Source organism: Pholis gunnellus, assembly GCF_910591455.1.
Source record: "Pholis gunnellus genome assembly, chromosome: 3".
Lineage (NCBI taxonomy): Eukaryota > Metazoa > Chordata > Actinopteri > Perciformes > Pholidae > Pholis > Pholis gunnellus.
Genome location: NC_136529.1, coordinates 11,490,541 through 11,508,246, shown reverse-complemented (window position 1 = coordinate 11,508,246; position 17,706 = coordinate 11,490,541). Strand labels below are relative to the sequence as shown.

The following is a 17,706-nucleotide window of genomic DNA, read 5'->3' as shown; positions in this document are numbered from 1 at the left end:
TTATAACAGTCTCTTGCTATGTATCCTATGTAAGTTATTTTTGCTGTTGTTTCAATCGAGCCAAAATAAAAACTGGACGCTTCAAAATCCCATACTGTACTTGTGCTTTTCAAAGGTAGCCCCAGACATGGTAAACATTTCAGGTGAACTGTAGGATCCTGCAAGGGAGTGATAGTCAGGTTAAATTATATTTTACACATACAAGCAGATTTGGCCTTACCTGTTGCACATTCCCATATTGTCTTTGCCTTAAATTGGTCAGTATTCAAATTTCACTTCACAAACTTTCAAATTGCATTTTTTTCACCTACTACACTGCATTCATTTTAATGTATGTATTTTATGAACAAGCAAAATGCATGTAACCAATATTTTTCTTTGTACAGTAATCGTAGTTTAGTAGATTAATTAATATCTTCAAAGTAGCACAATACTATTGAATCAACACGGGCCTCCAAATTTAAATTATATATTCAATATACAGTAATTTCCTAAGTCACATTTCCTTTTCTAAAAAGACTAACTTTTTTGCATAATGAAATTCAAAATATCACAACAGTTTTGCTGGGTAATTTGTTTTTTTCTCATAAGTTTTATAACTCTGTATTATACAAATAAACAAACAGAAAAACCCCTAAAAATAACTGTGTAATCAGGTTGGTCTCACGTGTCCCCAGGAGGTAGGTGAATAAAAGCAGACATGGAAGTCTGGTGGTCGTTCCCAACCTTGATTATGTTTTTTTCTGTGTAGATCGCGAGTCTGCCCGTTGAGACATGAGGCAGAAGTTTCTAGATGTAGGCTTCCTCGTTGGCAGGGTTCTGATTCTGGTTTTCCGTCTGCTGGTCTGGGCCGTTTTCCTGAACCTTCGCCAGTACCGTAGGCGTGAACATTATCCGCAGACGCTGAAACGGAGAAGCACGGATATCACACAGCTGAAGAAATCGCTGATGGTGTTGACATTACAATGAGACACTGTCACACAGCTTTAGCAGGGACCAAACAGCTGCAAAGTTTGTGAACCAATAAGCTGTAACAAAACACACCAGCGACACAGCTGTGTGCTTGATGAATGGGTGTAAACTCATCAAGATAGTCTCGGAAAAGACATCCACATAGTATCCCTGATGTGATATGTAGTTATATGGTTAAATACAGCTTGAGATATGGCTGACAAAGGAAAAGCTAATGTTCTTGACATTTAACTAATACATAATTCATGGGCCAAACGTACTGATCCCACGAAACTTAATCAAACCATCCTGAACCTTTTAAATGATCTGAACTCTGGGTGCAGTGTTGGACCTGGGATTCTGCAGCATTTATGTGGAGTGTTTGTGAAACTAAGCTTCTGCCTGGGTGCAGGGCTGGCTGATTGCTACAATTAAACAATCAACCATCAGCTGGTACTGCAGGATCTGACACCTGCACATCGCATCTGACAGCCTCTGTTGCACTGCCTGCAATTATGACCCATTTATTCCATCAGCGGTGGCTATAAAGCTATATCTGTCACTAGGGACCGTATAGATGCAGGGTTATTGTTCAGCCCATTATGCATGACTGCAATTCAAAATGCTCTTCATGTAAATGGGATGCAAAAGGCATTTTGCGACTCTGATTGGGATCATCAGATCAATAATAATGCAGCATTTTTCTGCTGCATTCAAATGAAAGTCCTTTTTTGAGAACTGGTAAAGCAAAAAGGCATCTAAAATTGTTTTACAGAACTAATTAGAAGCTCTATTTACTAATCCTTTTATCACTGTTCTACTCTTCACAGCGGTTTAGCTCATCTCTACCGAGCATGCCTATGTGTTTGCTAATTACAAAAGCATTGAATCACAGTGCAGTTATGATGCATAGAGCAAAATCACATTGGGCCAAGCTGAGCATTTTAACATCCAGTGTGAAAAGTCTTTTTGCTGCCAAATTACATATCAGGTACTACTTTCACAGCTAGCCAATATGTTATATTGTATATGTAAGTGGGTATGGTATAAGTCCTGGATCAGTATATTCTGGTAAACATGTTTGAGCCAGACTTTTTGTGAAAAAATGTACAGGGTGACCTTGAATGTATATTCAAACTTCCCATCATGGTTAAAACTGACTTTGAAATCTGCAGGGCTTATACGGCATTACATTATCCTCACTACACATCAGCCCCCTCTGTGTTCCTGTGTTGGATTGGTCTATCATACTGTATGTAATAATATATTTGAGTCAAAAAGTAATCCACTCGAAACTCTTAACGCAGAGCCTGCCCCCCTGCTGCTTGCAGATTAAAATTCAAACCAGCTAATACAGTAGATGTGTGAAATGCTCAGACGTGGGTGCAGTGATGTGCTCTGGGAAATCTGTGGCAATCGTATTTGCATTACACTAACTAAAACTCTCCGTATTTATATACCATAATACATATGTGTAAGTTCAATAACACTTCCTTTAAGTGTATGTATTTATGATTGAATTTGCATATGCAGATATTAGCACTATATAAGCATCTGATCAAATTTGCTTTGTAGCATAATTATTCATTGCTTTGTAGCAAAAAAGCAGGTCAAATAGTATTATTTAAGTAAAATACATCAACTATTTGACTGAATTCACATTGGTCTTACCTCTTTGTATGTGCCTTTGAGTGTGAGGAACATGTAGCCCATGTAGCCAGGGATGAGGGTCATCGAGGAGAGGGCCATGCACCACCCAACGCCCTGGCCCCAGGTTGGGAACACGTAGTCCCCCATGGTGAGGGGAACCATCTGCACTGCACTAAACAAGAAGACCCCCTGGACAAGAGGGACAAGGAAATAGATCTCAGCATCTTCTTCAGTATCATGTTTTGGCACACAAAGTCTAAATTCTAGGCTATGAACATTGTAGCAAAACTGCAGCATAAGCTTTGGGTCTTGGATGATCTTTGGACAGAACAGAACAGACGCACTTTGTGATGTAATATGATGGTATGGCGAGATAGTAATGCATTTTAAGCATAGAGCACTGACAGTTAATTAAGCCAATCGTCACATCAAGTAAAAGCTATTAAGTAAATGTAATTAAAGTGCTTTCGGTTATGTGCACACAACCATCGAGATAAAGTGACAAAAATACATAGCTTAATTTTGCACATAAAGATCATGCAATCATTCTCAATATGTAGCTTTACATGAGACCTAATAAGCCTTCCTGTTCGCAGGTTGTCAAATACCAACGCTTTGTCCCTCGGCTTCTGATACTGACCCACAAGTGACCCTTTAGAGTCTGTATAAGAAGCACTGGGCTTTCAAGTTGCTACAATGTAAACCCATCCACGTCATTATTAAAAGCTTAAAGAAGTGTGATGAAAAAAATGGTGGGCGGGTGGGAGGGGAGAACAAACAGGACATTCAACCAGGAGAGTGATTGTGTTGTTGAGTTATTTTGAAGTTATGTGTTTTCAGTACTTATGTTACATTGTTTAAGTTTTATTTAGTTTACGTACTTATTTTAATCCCTACCACAATGTTTTTCCTAAACCTAACTAACTGGTTTTGATGCCTAAACCTAAGGAAGTGTTTTTATTTGAATTCACAATGGATCCGTATGATTACAGTGACTGGAGTGGAGCTACCCAGTGCGTTAGAAAGGGTCCTTGAACGATAAGGTGTTGGATTAGCCTAACTATTGTCCTTGATGGGGTGCTTTTTTCCCTGTTACTGTTTGAACATGTGCATGTTAGCCACAAATAACACTTACAGCCACAATGAGCGGAGTGAAAACGACCCAGCAGGCCTTCCACCACAGACAGGGCCTGTAGCCAATCATTTCCTCAATGTTGTCATAGAATTTGTTCACACCTGGAACCAAAGATGAAGCATCATGAATACAGGTTTAGTTATTGAGTTGTGAGACAGTAGATGTGCTCCAGATAGATAGATAGATAGATCGATAGATAAGACATAAGACATAAGTGTGGCTAACCATAAAACCAGGAAATTGAGATGCACTCAAAGAAGACCAAGAAGAGCAGGCACATTCCACTAGCTGAGTAGTAATCAAATAGCTTGAACACATAGAGTCCACCCTGTAAAAGAAGAGAAGCAGAAAACAAGGGACGAGAAGATAAGACACATGAAGGTGAAGGGGAAAACGTTAAAGAAGCAATTATAGTATTGAATGTGCAGGACAGAACTCAATCAGTGGAAGTGGAATCGAAGGACAAGCAGGCAGAAGTTGAAGCCTCTTTGCCAATTTTTTGCTGACTGTTGGCTCCTTCACTTGTTTGTTTGTTTATTTTTTTAACTTTTGATTCAAATTGTGACAAGGGTACTGTGTCTTGTACAGCAGTAGTCAGCAGTAATTTGTTGGGCTGGTGTTTTGTAATGCATGATAAGGGAAATACTTAAAGCAATGCTTTTGACCTGCTGCACTGTAGTCCGAAACAGAACATTAAGAATGAATGCCAACCATTTAAAATAAAGCATGTTATCAAATGTTTGGAGATAACAGTGGACCTTTACAATTACACAAAGATTTTAATTTATATATATTTTTTTTGACCAGTGTTTCTTTCTGAGGCTCTGATCTTTTATTGTAATCGCAATTAGCTACTAATTGATGAAGTAGATTGAAGTATTTTGGCAAATTTGATGACAGCCTTCCAGTTAAATTGTCGGATATTTTCTGTGCAGAAGTGGAATTTTTTAACCTTGGGTGTCTGCTAGAGGTCATGCAGCCCCGTCTCCTAAAAATTACATTCTCATACAAAAAAATTGCATTGTGAATTACATTTAGAGATTTATGTATTTTGTCCTGTGTAACGTTTGCGGTTGAAGTAACACAAATGAGTCTGCGGAAGTCCATGTAGCGATGAGGTCAGGGTAGTGGATGGGTCAAATAACACAGGGCTTTCAACTGGGCGACTGACGTTTGAATCTCGAATGAACCAAGTACTTGTGTTGCCTAAACATAACCAATGAGGGCCACTTGGAGAGTTGAGTTAACAACCTAGCTGAGTTAACACTCCTGCAGGTTACTGGGTCAGCTGCTGAGGTCACAACAATGGTGTCCTGTAGGATTTTTACAAGTCTGTGGAAATGTTTTGTTATCCTAGGACAGTGCCGAAGTCAGAAATGTAAAATATGAAAGAAACTAGGGCATGTTGGTATCTGCATATTTCAAGTGTTTACTCAGTTGATTAAAGGTGAACTTGTTGACCTTGTGCAGCGTTTCTACTGGATTCTGCAAATATTATGAAAGGAGGGCAAATCTCCACAGTGTTTTATTTGATAAACTGTAGAAATACAGACTCAATATGACTGTGGGTGTTTTTTAACTAAAAACACCCACTGAACTTGCCTGTAATGTCTCTGCAAGTTAGTGGATTATCCAATAAGAAAGAAAAATGTACCTGTGTGATATTGGACAGTCCAATAATGTAAGAAATAAGGCAGACAACTGCGATGAAGATCTCTCTGCGTTTTCGGAGAACTTGAGGGAATTCATCAACCAGTGCAGTTATGAAGCCTTCCACTGTGCAGAACTGGAGAGATGGCAGAGTCACGTCAAAACTGGGTTACGTAAAACACTGGTGTCACAATAAAAACATTAGGAACATTAGCACTTATCATTATGGCACATAAACCACAACTTAGACCATTGTTGTGGGGTCATCTTTACCTGGCTGTCAATTCCCAGCATCAGCAGCATGGAGAAAAAGAGTATGGCCCAGAGAGGAGAGATGGGCAGCTGGGTGACGGCCTCGGGATAGGCCAGAAATGCCAGGCCGGGTCCTTCAAAAAAAGACACATTTCATACACATTGTGACATTGTGTTTTTACAATGGCATAAAATATCAGTTAAAAAACAAACTGGTATATAAGTTTTAAAAAATGAATGCTAACTTCATTTAAAAACATGTCTGACATTTTTAACACACATACTCAGCCGTAAAGTAGCTGTAATACTCGATAAATCCAAAGTGTCCTGGAAAGAACAAAGTGTGAGTGCTGAATGTCAAACGTGAGTATTTATAAAGGACAGAGAGTTTTTTCTAAATTACTGAGCAATTTTTCTCAGAAATGACACATCGTGCCAAACTAAAACCCTCCCTTTTTCACTGAAGGAATAACGTCTCGCAATTTCAAGGGCTAATTTTTGCACAGTCACAAATATCTCTTCTCTGTGCCGATTGTTACTATCGACTTTCAACATTGATTGCAATTACCTGAGGCTGCCACATCAGCGATGGGTCTCTTTGTTATATTGGACATGAATCCCACGATGGAGAAGATGACAAAGCCAGCGAACATGCTGGTGAAGGAGTTGATGCCGCAGACAATGATAGAATCTCTGTAGGGGAGAGACAAAGCACAAGGCAGCCATTGTCACGCCTATATCAATTCCTTATCAACCCGTCACACATTGTCGAGATGCACCGGGGGGGGGGGGGGGGGGGACGGACGGTGGAGAGACATTTTGCATCCTGCAGCAGCACAGCAGCTGAGCACATTTATATTGACCTGTTCTTCTAAAATGGCAGTTAGCTCCAGCTGTTTCAAAATAGCTGGAACCATAGATGTGCATATGTGGCCTGCAGACCAGTGTTTAACAATAGAATACAGAGGCTAAGGCAAACCTGACGTCTGCGCCTATAAGTGTAAAACAGAAGGTAGAGCCAAAATAGTGATAAGGCTGATACAGCTGGAGGCTAAAATAGTCCCAAAATAGAAGGTACAGCAGACACATTGTTGCCAGGAAACCCAAAATAATCACAGGAAGAGACATCCGCACAGTTCTCCTTAAAAATAAAAAAGATGTAAATAGACTTGTATAGAGCTTGTCTAGTCTTCCTACCACTCAAGCACTTTAACACTACATGTCATTCACGCATTAACACCCATTCAAACACTCATGGCTACCATGCAAGGTGTCACCTGCCCATCAGGACTCTGACTAATCATTCACACCCATTCATAGCAATTTGGGGCTAAGTGTCTTTCTGGGGAACCGCCAATCCTCTGACTGAGGGACCACTCTGCTCTACCACTGACCCCCAGTCGCCCCCAGTGATCTGTGAGTGACTGGTGCTAGACACTATGAACAGGTATTGAAAATGCAACATATTATAATCTCCTACCTGTATACGTTGTTCTTGAAGTTATTGTAGCTGCCAAGAGCAATCAGAGAGCCTAGTCCCAGCCCATAGGAAAAGAAGATCTGAGTGGCAGCATCCAGCCACACCTATCAAAGATTGGAAGAAAAGAGGTTAAATTAACCAGGTGCAAAACACAAAGTTGATCCTAAAGAGACATATATTTTATTTTTTACTGATGAAATTGTCTTGTTACTTGTATACTTGGTCCTACCTGACCCACTCTGATCCCATTGCATCCCATCTTGACCTAACTCTGCCTTGTCTAATGATGTCTCTCCACACCTCATCTAGCTTCAGCTCATGTTCTACATGAGCTTTAACGATGTGGCTAAGTCATTTTGTCACAATCATTACAGAATAAAAGAGAACACGATCATCATCATAAAAAAATAGAATCAATACTACCATAGAGGGATTTTCATTAACCCACAACTGGTAAACTTCAGCCTTTCAACAGCTATCTGAGCTTATTGCTTTGCTGCTCAAGGGAAAATATTTGGACTATATGTTGATAGTTGGATGTTTTTTTTATGGTTGTGTGCTAATATACATAATTTCTATGTTTTTGCTGCCCATGCAATTAATAGTTATTAATATATCATCTGCATCCACCTTAACAATTAGATAAATGTATCCCTGAACGGAAACATTTTTATACTTAAAGGCAGAAACAGAGAGCATACCTCAGACTCCTTCAGTTTTTCAAAGTTGGGTGTGATATAGAAGAGAATTCCATCAATTGCACCGGGTAGAGTGACGCCACGGCAAAACAGGATGAACAGCATAAAGTAAGGGTATGTGGCTGAGAAGTACACCACCTGTGGGACACAAAGTTATTGTTAGAAAAAAATAACATTGTCTATCTAAGCTCAAACCTGTTAAATCACACAGCTAGTGAGCATCATTTAACTTTTAATATTTGTCCTGCAGGGCAACCGAACTGTAGAAGAAGTGAAAACTGCTAAGTTGTTCATCTCCTCATGAACAGTGTTACAGTACTGTGTGGCACCATTTCTACAGCACAGAGCAGCACAGTGACCTATTCTGCCATTCCCTGGAGGCGAGATGACCCCAGAACGGTTGGGTTCAGCACACTCTCAGTTATCTGAACTCATTTGCGTTATCAAAGTCAACACAGTTCAGATCATCCATGAGAAAATAAACTGACTAAGAAGTGAACTAACGTAGACTGCCATTGACACTCCTTTTTATGAAAAAACAACGATGAATCTGTCATAAAACAACCATTGATATAAAAAGTACAAAAGGGTAGTCACACAGGTTATGGTTTTGTAATGTTGTAGCTCAGTGGGCAGAGCATGGCTTCACAGCAGTCAAATGTAGGCCTTTGTATCCCTTTGTGGAACGTGTTGGTTCTTGTCATACATAGAGTGCTTTGGATTAAAGGGATATTGGATGTGTTGAATGTTGTATTGCCTTTTAAAGAGACACGGACAGAGAGCGGTTGGCAGAGTAATGCATGTCACTATTGTCTCACTTGAGAAGGGATAATATCAAATATTTCATGACAGTTAACCTTATGAAAGCATTGTCACTAGAACTTACATTTTTGCTCAACCTACACTAGTTTTACACTAGCATAAAGATAATGCAAATTCAATTTACAATGGATTTTATTTTTCCATTTTGTTTAGTTTCCGTGTTTGTTCTCTACTTACTTTGCCAGTCCAGCTGACCCCCTTCCAGATACAGAAATAGACCAGCACCCATGCAATGGCGAGTGTGATAGCCAGTGGAATCCTCAGCTCCCCAGGCTTCTCCAGACCATCGGTCATCTGGTGCATGTTACGTCTGCAGGGGAGTAAAGTGGTCTTACTACAACGCACAAATACATCCTTGATCTCATACATGCAGCATGCATGGGTGCACACACAAATATGCACGCGGGTGTCTAGATACTCACAAAAATCCCTCTCCCTGGCTTTCTTTTCTCACCCCTGAAGCTTTTTTAAGGCTCCACAGTCAAAGGGAGTCATGCTTGCATGTCTACACACATTTTTTTTTGCTCTTATAAAAAAAAAATGCTTAGGTTTGTCTGAGGCCCTTTATTGTATGCGCACAATTTCTCTTCCTCCAGAATGATCTGGATGGATGGATATTAAGGGATTCGGTGAACCATTGGATCCTCAGATCCAAATGGCCATATCAGACTCCAACCCTGATCTTGATTGTGCACAGTAGGGACCATGACCTTAGCTTAAATCCGTTTATAACAGAGCAGTATCCTTGTGATCTAAACAGACTTTTATGTCCAGCTTACTCCCAGAACTCCACCACAGCGCTGGTGAGGTTTTTGGTGTCTGGGATGCTGTAGTTGGTGTAACAGTTCTCTGTGTTCCAGGGATTGCCACAAGTTTGCCATGGCAGCTCCTGAAAATTAAAGGAAAAAAGAGAGAGAGAAAAATCACACAGACAGCTCTTTTTACTTGAACCACTCTCCCACCGTCGGGTCCCATTCTCCGTGGCTGTCAAGCAGCCAAGACCATGATACTCATTGAGATTTCATGCTTTTCTTGGAGGAGTGAATGCCTCATCGCCAAATGCATTTATCAATACCTTCTGTAAGGGCTAATTATGTGGGAAAGGAAGTAATAAATGTCATACTCTGTTAAGAGCAGTTCACCCCTATATAAGAGCTGCTGGCAATAAGAACCTGCCACATAACTTCAAGGGTTACTATGTCAAAAAAATACAACCTGGGAAAGAAAAACTCTGTGCTTTGTTGCGATTTAAAGGGGCATTTGTGTTAAATGTTTTTCAGAAGAAATCAAGCAAAATAGGCTACCTTATCTCCTACATTTTCAAGGTATTCAAGTCCTATTATAATATCATTTTATTAGAAAACCACATGAATATAAAAATCAAATACTCACAGTAGTGAAGGAGTTGTACAGATAGTAAATAGCCCAGGAAATGATTACAATGTAATAGATATTTAACCAGAAGGACAGAACAGCAGCAGCTATACCCACACCTGAAACAATGGGAGAATACAGGCACTGTGTTAAGAGATTTGTGTTGACATAAAACGGGAATATAAATAGATGTAAGATTTTTTTTAAGTATTGGTCTTTTACTGGGGATAAACTTTGGGCCTCTGTTTCATGATTACAAAGCAATAATGACCGACTTTGTCTGTTAATCAACCTGGCCTTTATGAAGCAGCCAGTACAGAGTATAGTTTAAGGGCTTAAGGATAACGTAAAAGTGTCCTTTACCTTTAAAAACTGGGGCCAGCTTCCACACTCCAAGTCCTCCAATAGAAGTGTACTGACCAAGAGCCGTCTCCAAAAAGAACAGGGGCATGCCAGCAAATATGAGGGTCAAAAAGTAGGGAATCAAGAAGGCCCCTGAATGAGAGGTGAGAGGTAAAGGTGTGTAAGTGAAGGTGAATCATTAACTAGTAACATTCATAATAATCCAGATAAGATATTTAGTAAAACGAGCATTTCACTCTGCGCCCCTGAATAGCGTGCAGGCTTTCGCTTGTGCGCAATTACGCACGGCTTAAATGGGGAGAAATACAGCTTTATTTTATTAAAATACTCCGGAAGAAAACTGGCAGGTTTTGATGTCGAGATCTTTGCATTCCTTTTTGTGAATGGATAAATGGAAAATTGCCAAGGAAATCCTCATTACCTCCTCCGTTTTTTCCACATAAATAAGGAAATCTCCAGACATTTCCGAGTCCGATTGCGTATCCGACACAAGAGAGAAGAAAGTCAAATCTCCCACCCCACGTTTCTCTCTCGGGTAACTCATTTTGCGTCTTCTGCACTTTAACCACCAAGGTTTTGGGTTTGTCGTTTGGTGTGGTGGGCGCGTCATTAACTGTCTCCGTTAAGACGTGTCCGTCCGAGGCTTTGGTCCCGTTGGTGGCCATGGTCACTGTGCGTGTCGGATAGTCCTGACCAGTGGAGAGGAGGAGGTTTCAGCACCGGTCCAGGCAAACAGCAGCTTCTCCTGTACACCTAGCTCCCAGATAACTGCCGAGATGAATAATCGGGGTAAACGAGTGTGATCAGGAGCAGCTTAGCAGCGTTCCAGCGACCCTGAAAACAGAATTATATATGTTTACATATAACAAATCACAAAAAAAAACAGAAGCAAATCTACGTGTTTGAATATCTTATAGTTGAATGTCAGGTCTTACTAATGAGGGATAATTCCCGTAATTCTGCCTTAATTGTTCAATATATTTACATTATTCAAAAAAAAGTGTGATTCTAATTTTCAGTTCGATGAAACTGAAATCATGTTCCCAATTAACCGAATAACCTAAAAAAAAAAAAAGATGTGACCAAAATGCTTATCAATGAGGACATCCTACTGGCCTGTGCAGAAGAAGAAGTTGTATGTTACTGGTTATGCATCCATTCAAATTCCTTGACATTTCTTCAGGGGTGGATAGAAAAATGTGCCGTGAACCCCACGGGATCAAATAAAGACTTCTCATGCAATATAAATCACTTTTAATTGCCTGGAGTGAATGCATGCTAGCAGATATTTAGAGCCTGCTCTTGTCCTTGAGTCATTATGCTCTAAATTCAATGGCCCACTTCCTACCGCTCCGGTACAAGAGAAGAGCGATTAAACACATTTAGGAGTCAGGCGCAACGATAATGTCTAATGAATCACCTGGAGAGGCTAATAACTCACTGCAGTTTTTGAATAGACATTTTCATCAAGTATCTGCGGGACAAGGTTCAGATTTAAGTTAAGTATTTATTTTACTTTTATTAATCTGCGGTAATGCAAATAATAAGCTTCACAATGTAAGTACATGCTTTTAGCAAGGTTCTGTATTTACGTTATTTATTTATATATATATATACTTTTAAAATGCAAAATAAACATATGCTCATGATAGTTAAACAAATCAAACATAGAGCGCGCTCTCTGCGCTCTTCAACTTGCGTGCGTAATAGTGAAAGGCATTAGGCTATGAGGCAACACGGTTACAGATCTTTTGATGTTTTAAACAGTAAGCGTTTTACATCCAATCAGTTAATAATAATCCAGGTCTATGTAACATTTGACTTCAAAGAGGCGCACGCCCTCAAGACAAATTGAAATTAAGTGAAGTAAGAATTAGGTGTAATTTCTTTCCCAGACAGATCACACATTTACATTCGACACATTTAAAATAGTTGGCTGCAGGATTGAAGGATCAAATTCGCTAAAGACCCTCCTGAGATGAGTCTCTTGCCTCGAAAATAAGCGCAGTCGCACATCCGTGCACATTGCCAAATCTGCATATTCCAAATTCCTCAATGATGTTGACGTATGTCAACGAACACACATATATATATCCCCGATCTATATGAATGCATGCATACTGTGTAACAGAATACTTACAATAAATCCCTTTTATTTTCCAGATTGTTTCCCCGATGGGAAAATCCGATTTTTAAAAAGTTACTTCCTTGCACTTTTACAGAATAAAACCAAGGTGAAAACTTTGCATCCGACGACAGCGGGCAAATATATGATCCTGAGAGGAAAGGATGGCGAACAAACGCGTCTTTTAGAGCGAGGTGCTGTCCTGGAAGGAGTGGTGCTGAAAGAGAGGAGGGGAGAGAAGACGGGGAAGGGAGCTGCCGCCGTCTGAGTTGAAGCGAGCAGGGACGTAACATGGAGCGCAGGATCCTCACTCTCATCTACATAGCGTCAATGTCACCTCAAAGTCGACCCACCCCAACTCCAACATTTCCACCACTGAGATGGCAGCGGGTTTGAGAGAGGAGCATCCTCTTGTCTCAAGGTTTTATATCCTTACTCCTGCAGCTTTTTTTTTTTACATCAGCAAGTTCTCTCTCTCTCTCCCTTTCTCTCCCTCTCTCCCTCATTCATCCTTTCTTGCTCACTCAGGGGCCAGTTGATGCTAACTAACCAACTTAATAAATAGACTCCGTCAAGTTGCCATAAATAACACTTATGTGACACATATTTTTATTTTCTAAACCATCCATTAAACCTTTGGGTGGTGAACATGAAACAGCTTGTGTAGAAAGGCCAGGCTATGGGTAAAAATAAAAAAGTGTAATGTTGCACCAAAAACAGCCATTCCAAAGCTGATATAGAGGAAGATGCCAATGGCTGCTTTAGCTCCTGGCAACACATGATAAGAGGGTCCCAGCCAATAAAGGGAGTCAGGGTGTGTGAGATAAATTGAAAACTCTGCTTATAATCTTCTTAGCCAGCTGTCTTCCAAAATGAAATACCCTTGTGGAACATCCCAAATGAGCAGTCTTAATGCAGACTTTAACTCCCACATCGAGATAAATTATTAGGGTCTCACTGGGAGATTAGACTCGCGCAGGGTTTAACAGTTAAAGTTTGAGTTGTGAAAATGAGTAAGGATTAAACAAGTGTTAAGAACATCTACAACCGCCTTTAGGAATGATAAACGTCTGACTGATGAAAACTGTGATGGTGATTCATTTCTCCCGTATTTCAAGTTTGTTGTAAAGCTGTCTAGTGACACCTTGTAGTGATATCTTGGTGTCATAGCAGCTTCATTTGAATGTCAAGTGGAATCATATGCAATGTCATGGCTTATGTCTTTGTTATGGATGCTTGCAAGTCTGGACTGTATCAAAAACGTTAAAGAAAATGTTTATATTCTCCCGTTTGATTAACTTCTTTTCCGTATTCCTTGTCCCACACCATCCCTATTTCTCTCACGTCTCACTTCCTTTGCTACCCCCCTGTGCTCATCTGCCCAAATCTTTCCCTTCCATCTTTTGTTCTTTTTGTCTCCGTCCGCCATGCTGTAGGCTGTGCGGTGCTGATACAGTGCAACAGAAAAGCCACACCACTGAGAGGGAAGGAAAGAACACCCAGATGGTGAACCAATGAGGGGGTGAGCTAACCTTCTAATGATATGAAACAAAATTGAGCATTTTTAATCCCAACTGGCTGAATGGCCTGCAGGCTGTGGCGCCTCAGATGTGCAAAAAGCCTCCCGTTGGCCAGCAGCTCTCACACGAGGGGAATTCAAAATGCCACAGTGATGAGAGCTGGTGGAGCTGCGCTTGTGGCCCTGGCCACACCTGATGGTGAGACTGTGTGCAGTGGAGCTTGTAATTACAGAAGGAGGTGGTAGTAATAGAGAGTAGAGTACAGGCAAACACACAGGCAGACAGCTGGCCCCCTGTCAGTTTCACCGCACAGACATAGGGGACAAAAGTGATGTTGTGAAACTGTAGAGCAGATTATTGCTCATGTGAGAAAGACAAAATGGCGATGCAGATGATGATGACAGTGATAATGATGGCAGATGCATTGTTTAATAAAGGCATATTTACAGAGCCTTATGTTGCCTTTCACTTTCAGTATTTCTATGAGGTTTTGCATACGTGCTGAGGCCCTTTATGTGTGACATAAATATTATGACTGTGAATAACACCATCCCAAGTATACCTCTTGGAAAACTGAAATGAGTGTATGTGAAGTATTTGTATATTGATAAACTGGAATGAGTTCTTGTGGATTAACGTAGCTATGAGGAGAGTCTAAAGCCAAGCCAGCAGGCAACCTGCTCACAATGACAATGATAACATGCCGCATGTAGACATAATCTTCACTATATTCACCATCTTAGTTTACCATGCTAGCATGTTATCATTTGCTAATTGCAATAAATACAAAGTACAGAATGTTTTTCAGGTATTTGGTCATAAACCAATGTGTTAAGGGATGTTTACGGTGTGTTTACATTTCATCCTGAGAGGAGCATTAAAATGTCTACCAAATGTTATGGTAATCCATGGAATAATTGTTGAGACATTTCACACAAAACCACAATTGTCAACCTCATGGTGGCGCTAGAGGAAAAATCAGGGGATCACCCAAGTCCTAAGGACCATGAATGTGTGTACCAACTTTCATGGCAATCCGTCCAAAACATTGCTGATATGTTTCTGTTTGGAGCAAAGTAGTTGACTGACTGACCAACATTGCTCGGCCCATAGCCATGATGCGGCCATAGCTAAAAATGAAAACAGTAAATAAAAGCACCTGATTGAAATATGAATCCATACTTTTCTTCGGACAGCGGTTTTAACTCTTTTGCTACTTGGCAACACGTTAACCTTTTAACACTGACTGCATGGATCGTCTGCCGACACTTTTCAAGTCAGTTTCAGTGTTTTCCAATTGAAGTGTGTTTTAGCATCTCAAATGCCTAATTTGAACAAACATTTTTTTTAACATTGTTGTATGTTGCCTTAGCACTCCAGAGCTTATGGAAATCAATGTGTATGTTTGGGCATATGAAAGAGAGATACAGACTGAGAGGTAAACGGAACGACACACTAACAAACAAACAAACAGACAGACAGAGCCCTGTACTGTAGCTTTTCCATGTCTCTTAATCCTAAAAGCCTCTGTTCTTTTCGGGTGGTGGGGAGAGGGAGGGACTGTTGTCAGGACCAGTTATGTGGAACACTGCAGGCCCATAGAATGTGTCTGGCTCTTCATTGGTAAGTCAGTCAGGTAGGACGCTGCTAGGCCTCTCCAGAAGAGCCTCGGTGCAACGTTTCCGCTCGCAGTGAAAAGAGGGAGACAAAGTGATGTGTCTGTTGCCGGGTGATTTACAAAAAGAACCCAGGGTGCCTTTCTAAAAAAAGAGTGGATGGAAACACAGCGGCAAAGTAAAACAAATACTGGCCTCCCTCCCTGCCTCCCTCACTCTTCTCACAGCCGAGCAGGAATGTAGAAGTCCGCCAGGGAGAGTATGGAGGGAAAGTGAAGCCAAAATGTGCCTGCAAAGCCATATTAAATGTAGCAACATCTTTAAGAACTACATCGCAACATGATCTTGAAGATTCAAATACTCACTGAATCTGAAATTTGATTCTGAGAACATGTTTAGAGAAATGCCAGAATGAGGTATAACTCTAAATTAAAAAACAACAACAGTTGTCAGTTAATACATCGCCTTCCTTTTAATGGCTGTAAATTCAGTCAAAGTTCGGCGACACAAGTTGCAAAAAGTTACCAAGGTGCAGCCGAGGAATATGCAACACGGCATTTTAAGTGTTCAAGATAAAAGATCAATTAAAGAAAGAAGCGCTTGTTTTCAATGACTGACTACAGAGCTGGCTTATAATAATAATAATAATACATTTTATTTATATAGCGCTTTTTAAAATTCTGAAAGACACTTTACAATCATCATAAAAAAGCTAAACACTAAAAACATAGAACACACATTCGTCACACATTAAAAGCAGTTCTGTAAAGGTGGGTTATGTCATATATTGTCATATTAATTACACTGTGTCATTATGTGTGTATATGAGAATAATTAGTAATTAAAGCTGCATTGCCAAACCTGCCACAGGTACGTTGCTTCTTTCACATTACATTGAATATCTGGAGCTAAACCAAAACATGGAAAAATGTTGCCTTTCCATCTAATAATGCGGAGGTATTTAAATCTGGACATAAGTGGTGGGTCGACCATCATTGTCACACCACTAGTATTATAAAAAATACTCTACTGACACAATACTCTACCAAATGTTGCAGCAATCCTAATTAACTCTCAGCAATCCCAATTAACTCTCAGTTAAAAACGTTTTTTCTATTTAATCAGGCTCAGTATTTGACCACGTCTGTGTCACTAATGTGCTTTTTTTCATGCACAAATGAAAGAGCGTTTGAATGAATAAATGAGTCATTAAAATGGTAATTAAATACGATTTACATATTTGTTTCCTCATTACAACCTCTCGCTTTACTGTTGCTTGGAGACACTGAGGCAAAGCATCAATCATGGGTGTTCGAATTAATTCAACATAAAACTGTATAGATATCCGACACTATGTGGGTTACCATACAATAAGAGCCAGTCTGAGTAGGTGGAAGCCTCTTTAGCTTGCAAAATTACATATCTTGCCTCAGTGCCATTTACTGTTGTTTGTATGGCTTTTGAAACCCAGTATTAGAGGCTCCATTGTTTTGCTGCCACAGATGAAATAAAACTTCTGAAATGCAAAAATCATCATCAGACAAATGTTATGAAGTTGGTCATCCCAACCTCAGGACAGATGTGGAACAGGAAGTACATTCAATTATTATAAAGAGAACCGCACAGTGGCGGCTGGTGGAAAACTTTCTAGGGCTGTGCCACATCCAATCAATTTCAGCAAACATTCCAGTGTGATTTAATGCAAAACATTTAAGGTATCAAACACACATTACTACTTAGCAGTTAAATATTTAACATTTATTCCAACACGAATAAAGCAGTAAATAACACTTTGACAAACACGTCAGGACATACTTACTTTGTCACCCTCACAGGCAATTCAGTATAATATATATATACAGTATATCATATCATAATATTAAGTATAATATAAAACACACACACACACATATATTTATATATATAAAATATAATAGAATATAATAGAACATGTTTATTTATTGAGATGCCCCTATGGACCTTGTTTGTTGGGGAAACTAATAGGGAGGTAAAGATCAGGAGAAGTAAAGTAATAATGGTGTTAAATTAAGCTATGATGAGTGTTCACTG

General features: G+C 39.9%; 1 protein-coding gene across 1 annotated transcript; it reads right to left on the bottom strand.

Moving 5' to 3' along the window:
- Window positions 1–789: 789 nt before the first annotated feature.
- slc6a1b (solute carrier family 6 member 1b) lies at window positions 790–11,040 on the bottom strand (the record flags this gene model as incomplete). The annotated part of the gene is made up of 14 exons (XM_079186424.1): window positions 790–903; window positions 2,623–2,790; window positions 3,737–3,837; window positions 3,962–4,064; window positions 5,391–5,522; window positions 5,660–5,772; window positions 6,207–6,331; window positions 7,119–7,222; window positions 7,820–7,954; window positions 8,816–8,948; window positions 9,418–9,527; window positions 10,031–10,131; window positions 10,376–10,507; window positions 10,797–11,040. 14 exons carry the CDS (start codon window positions 11,038–11,040, stop codon window positions 790–792), a joined length of 1,815 nt encoding a protein of 604 aa, XP_079042550.1.
- Window positions 11,041–17,706: the final 6,666 nt, after the last annotated feature.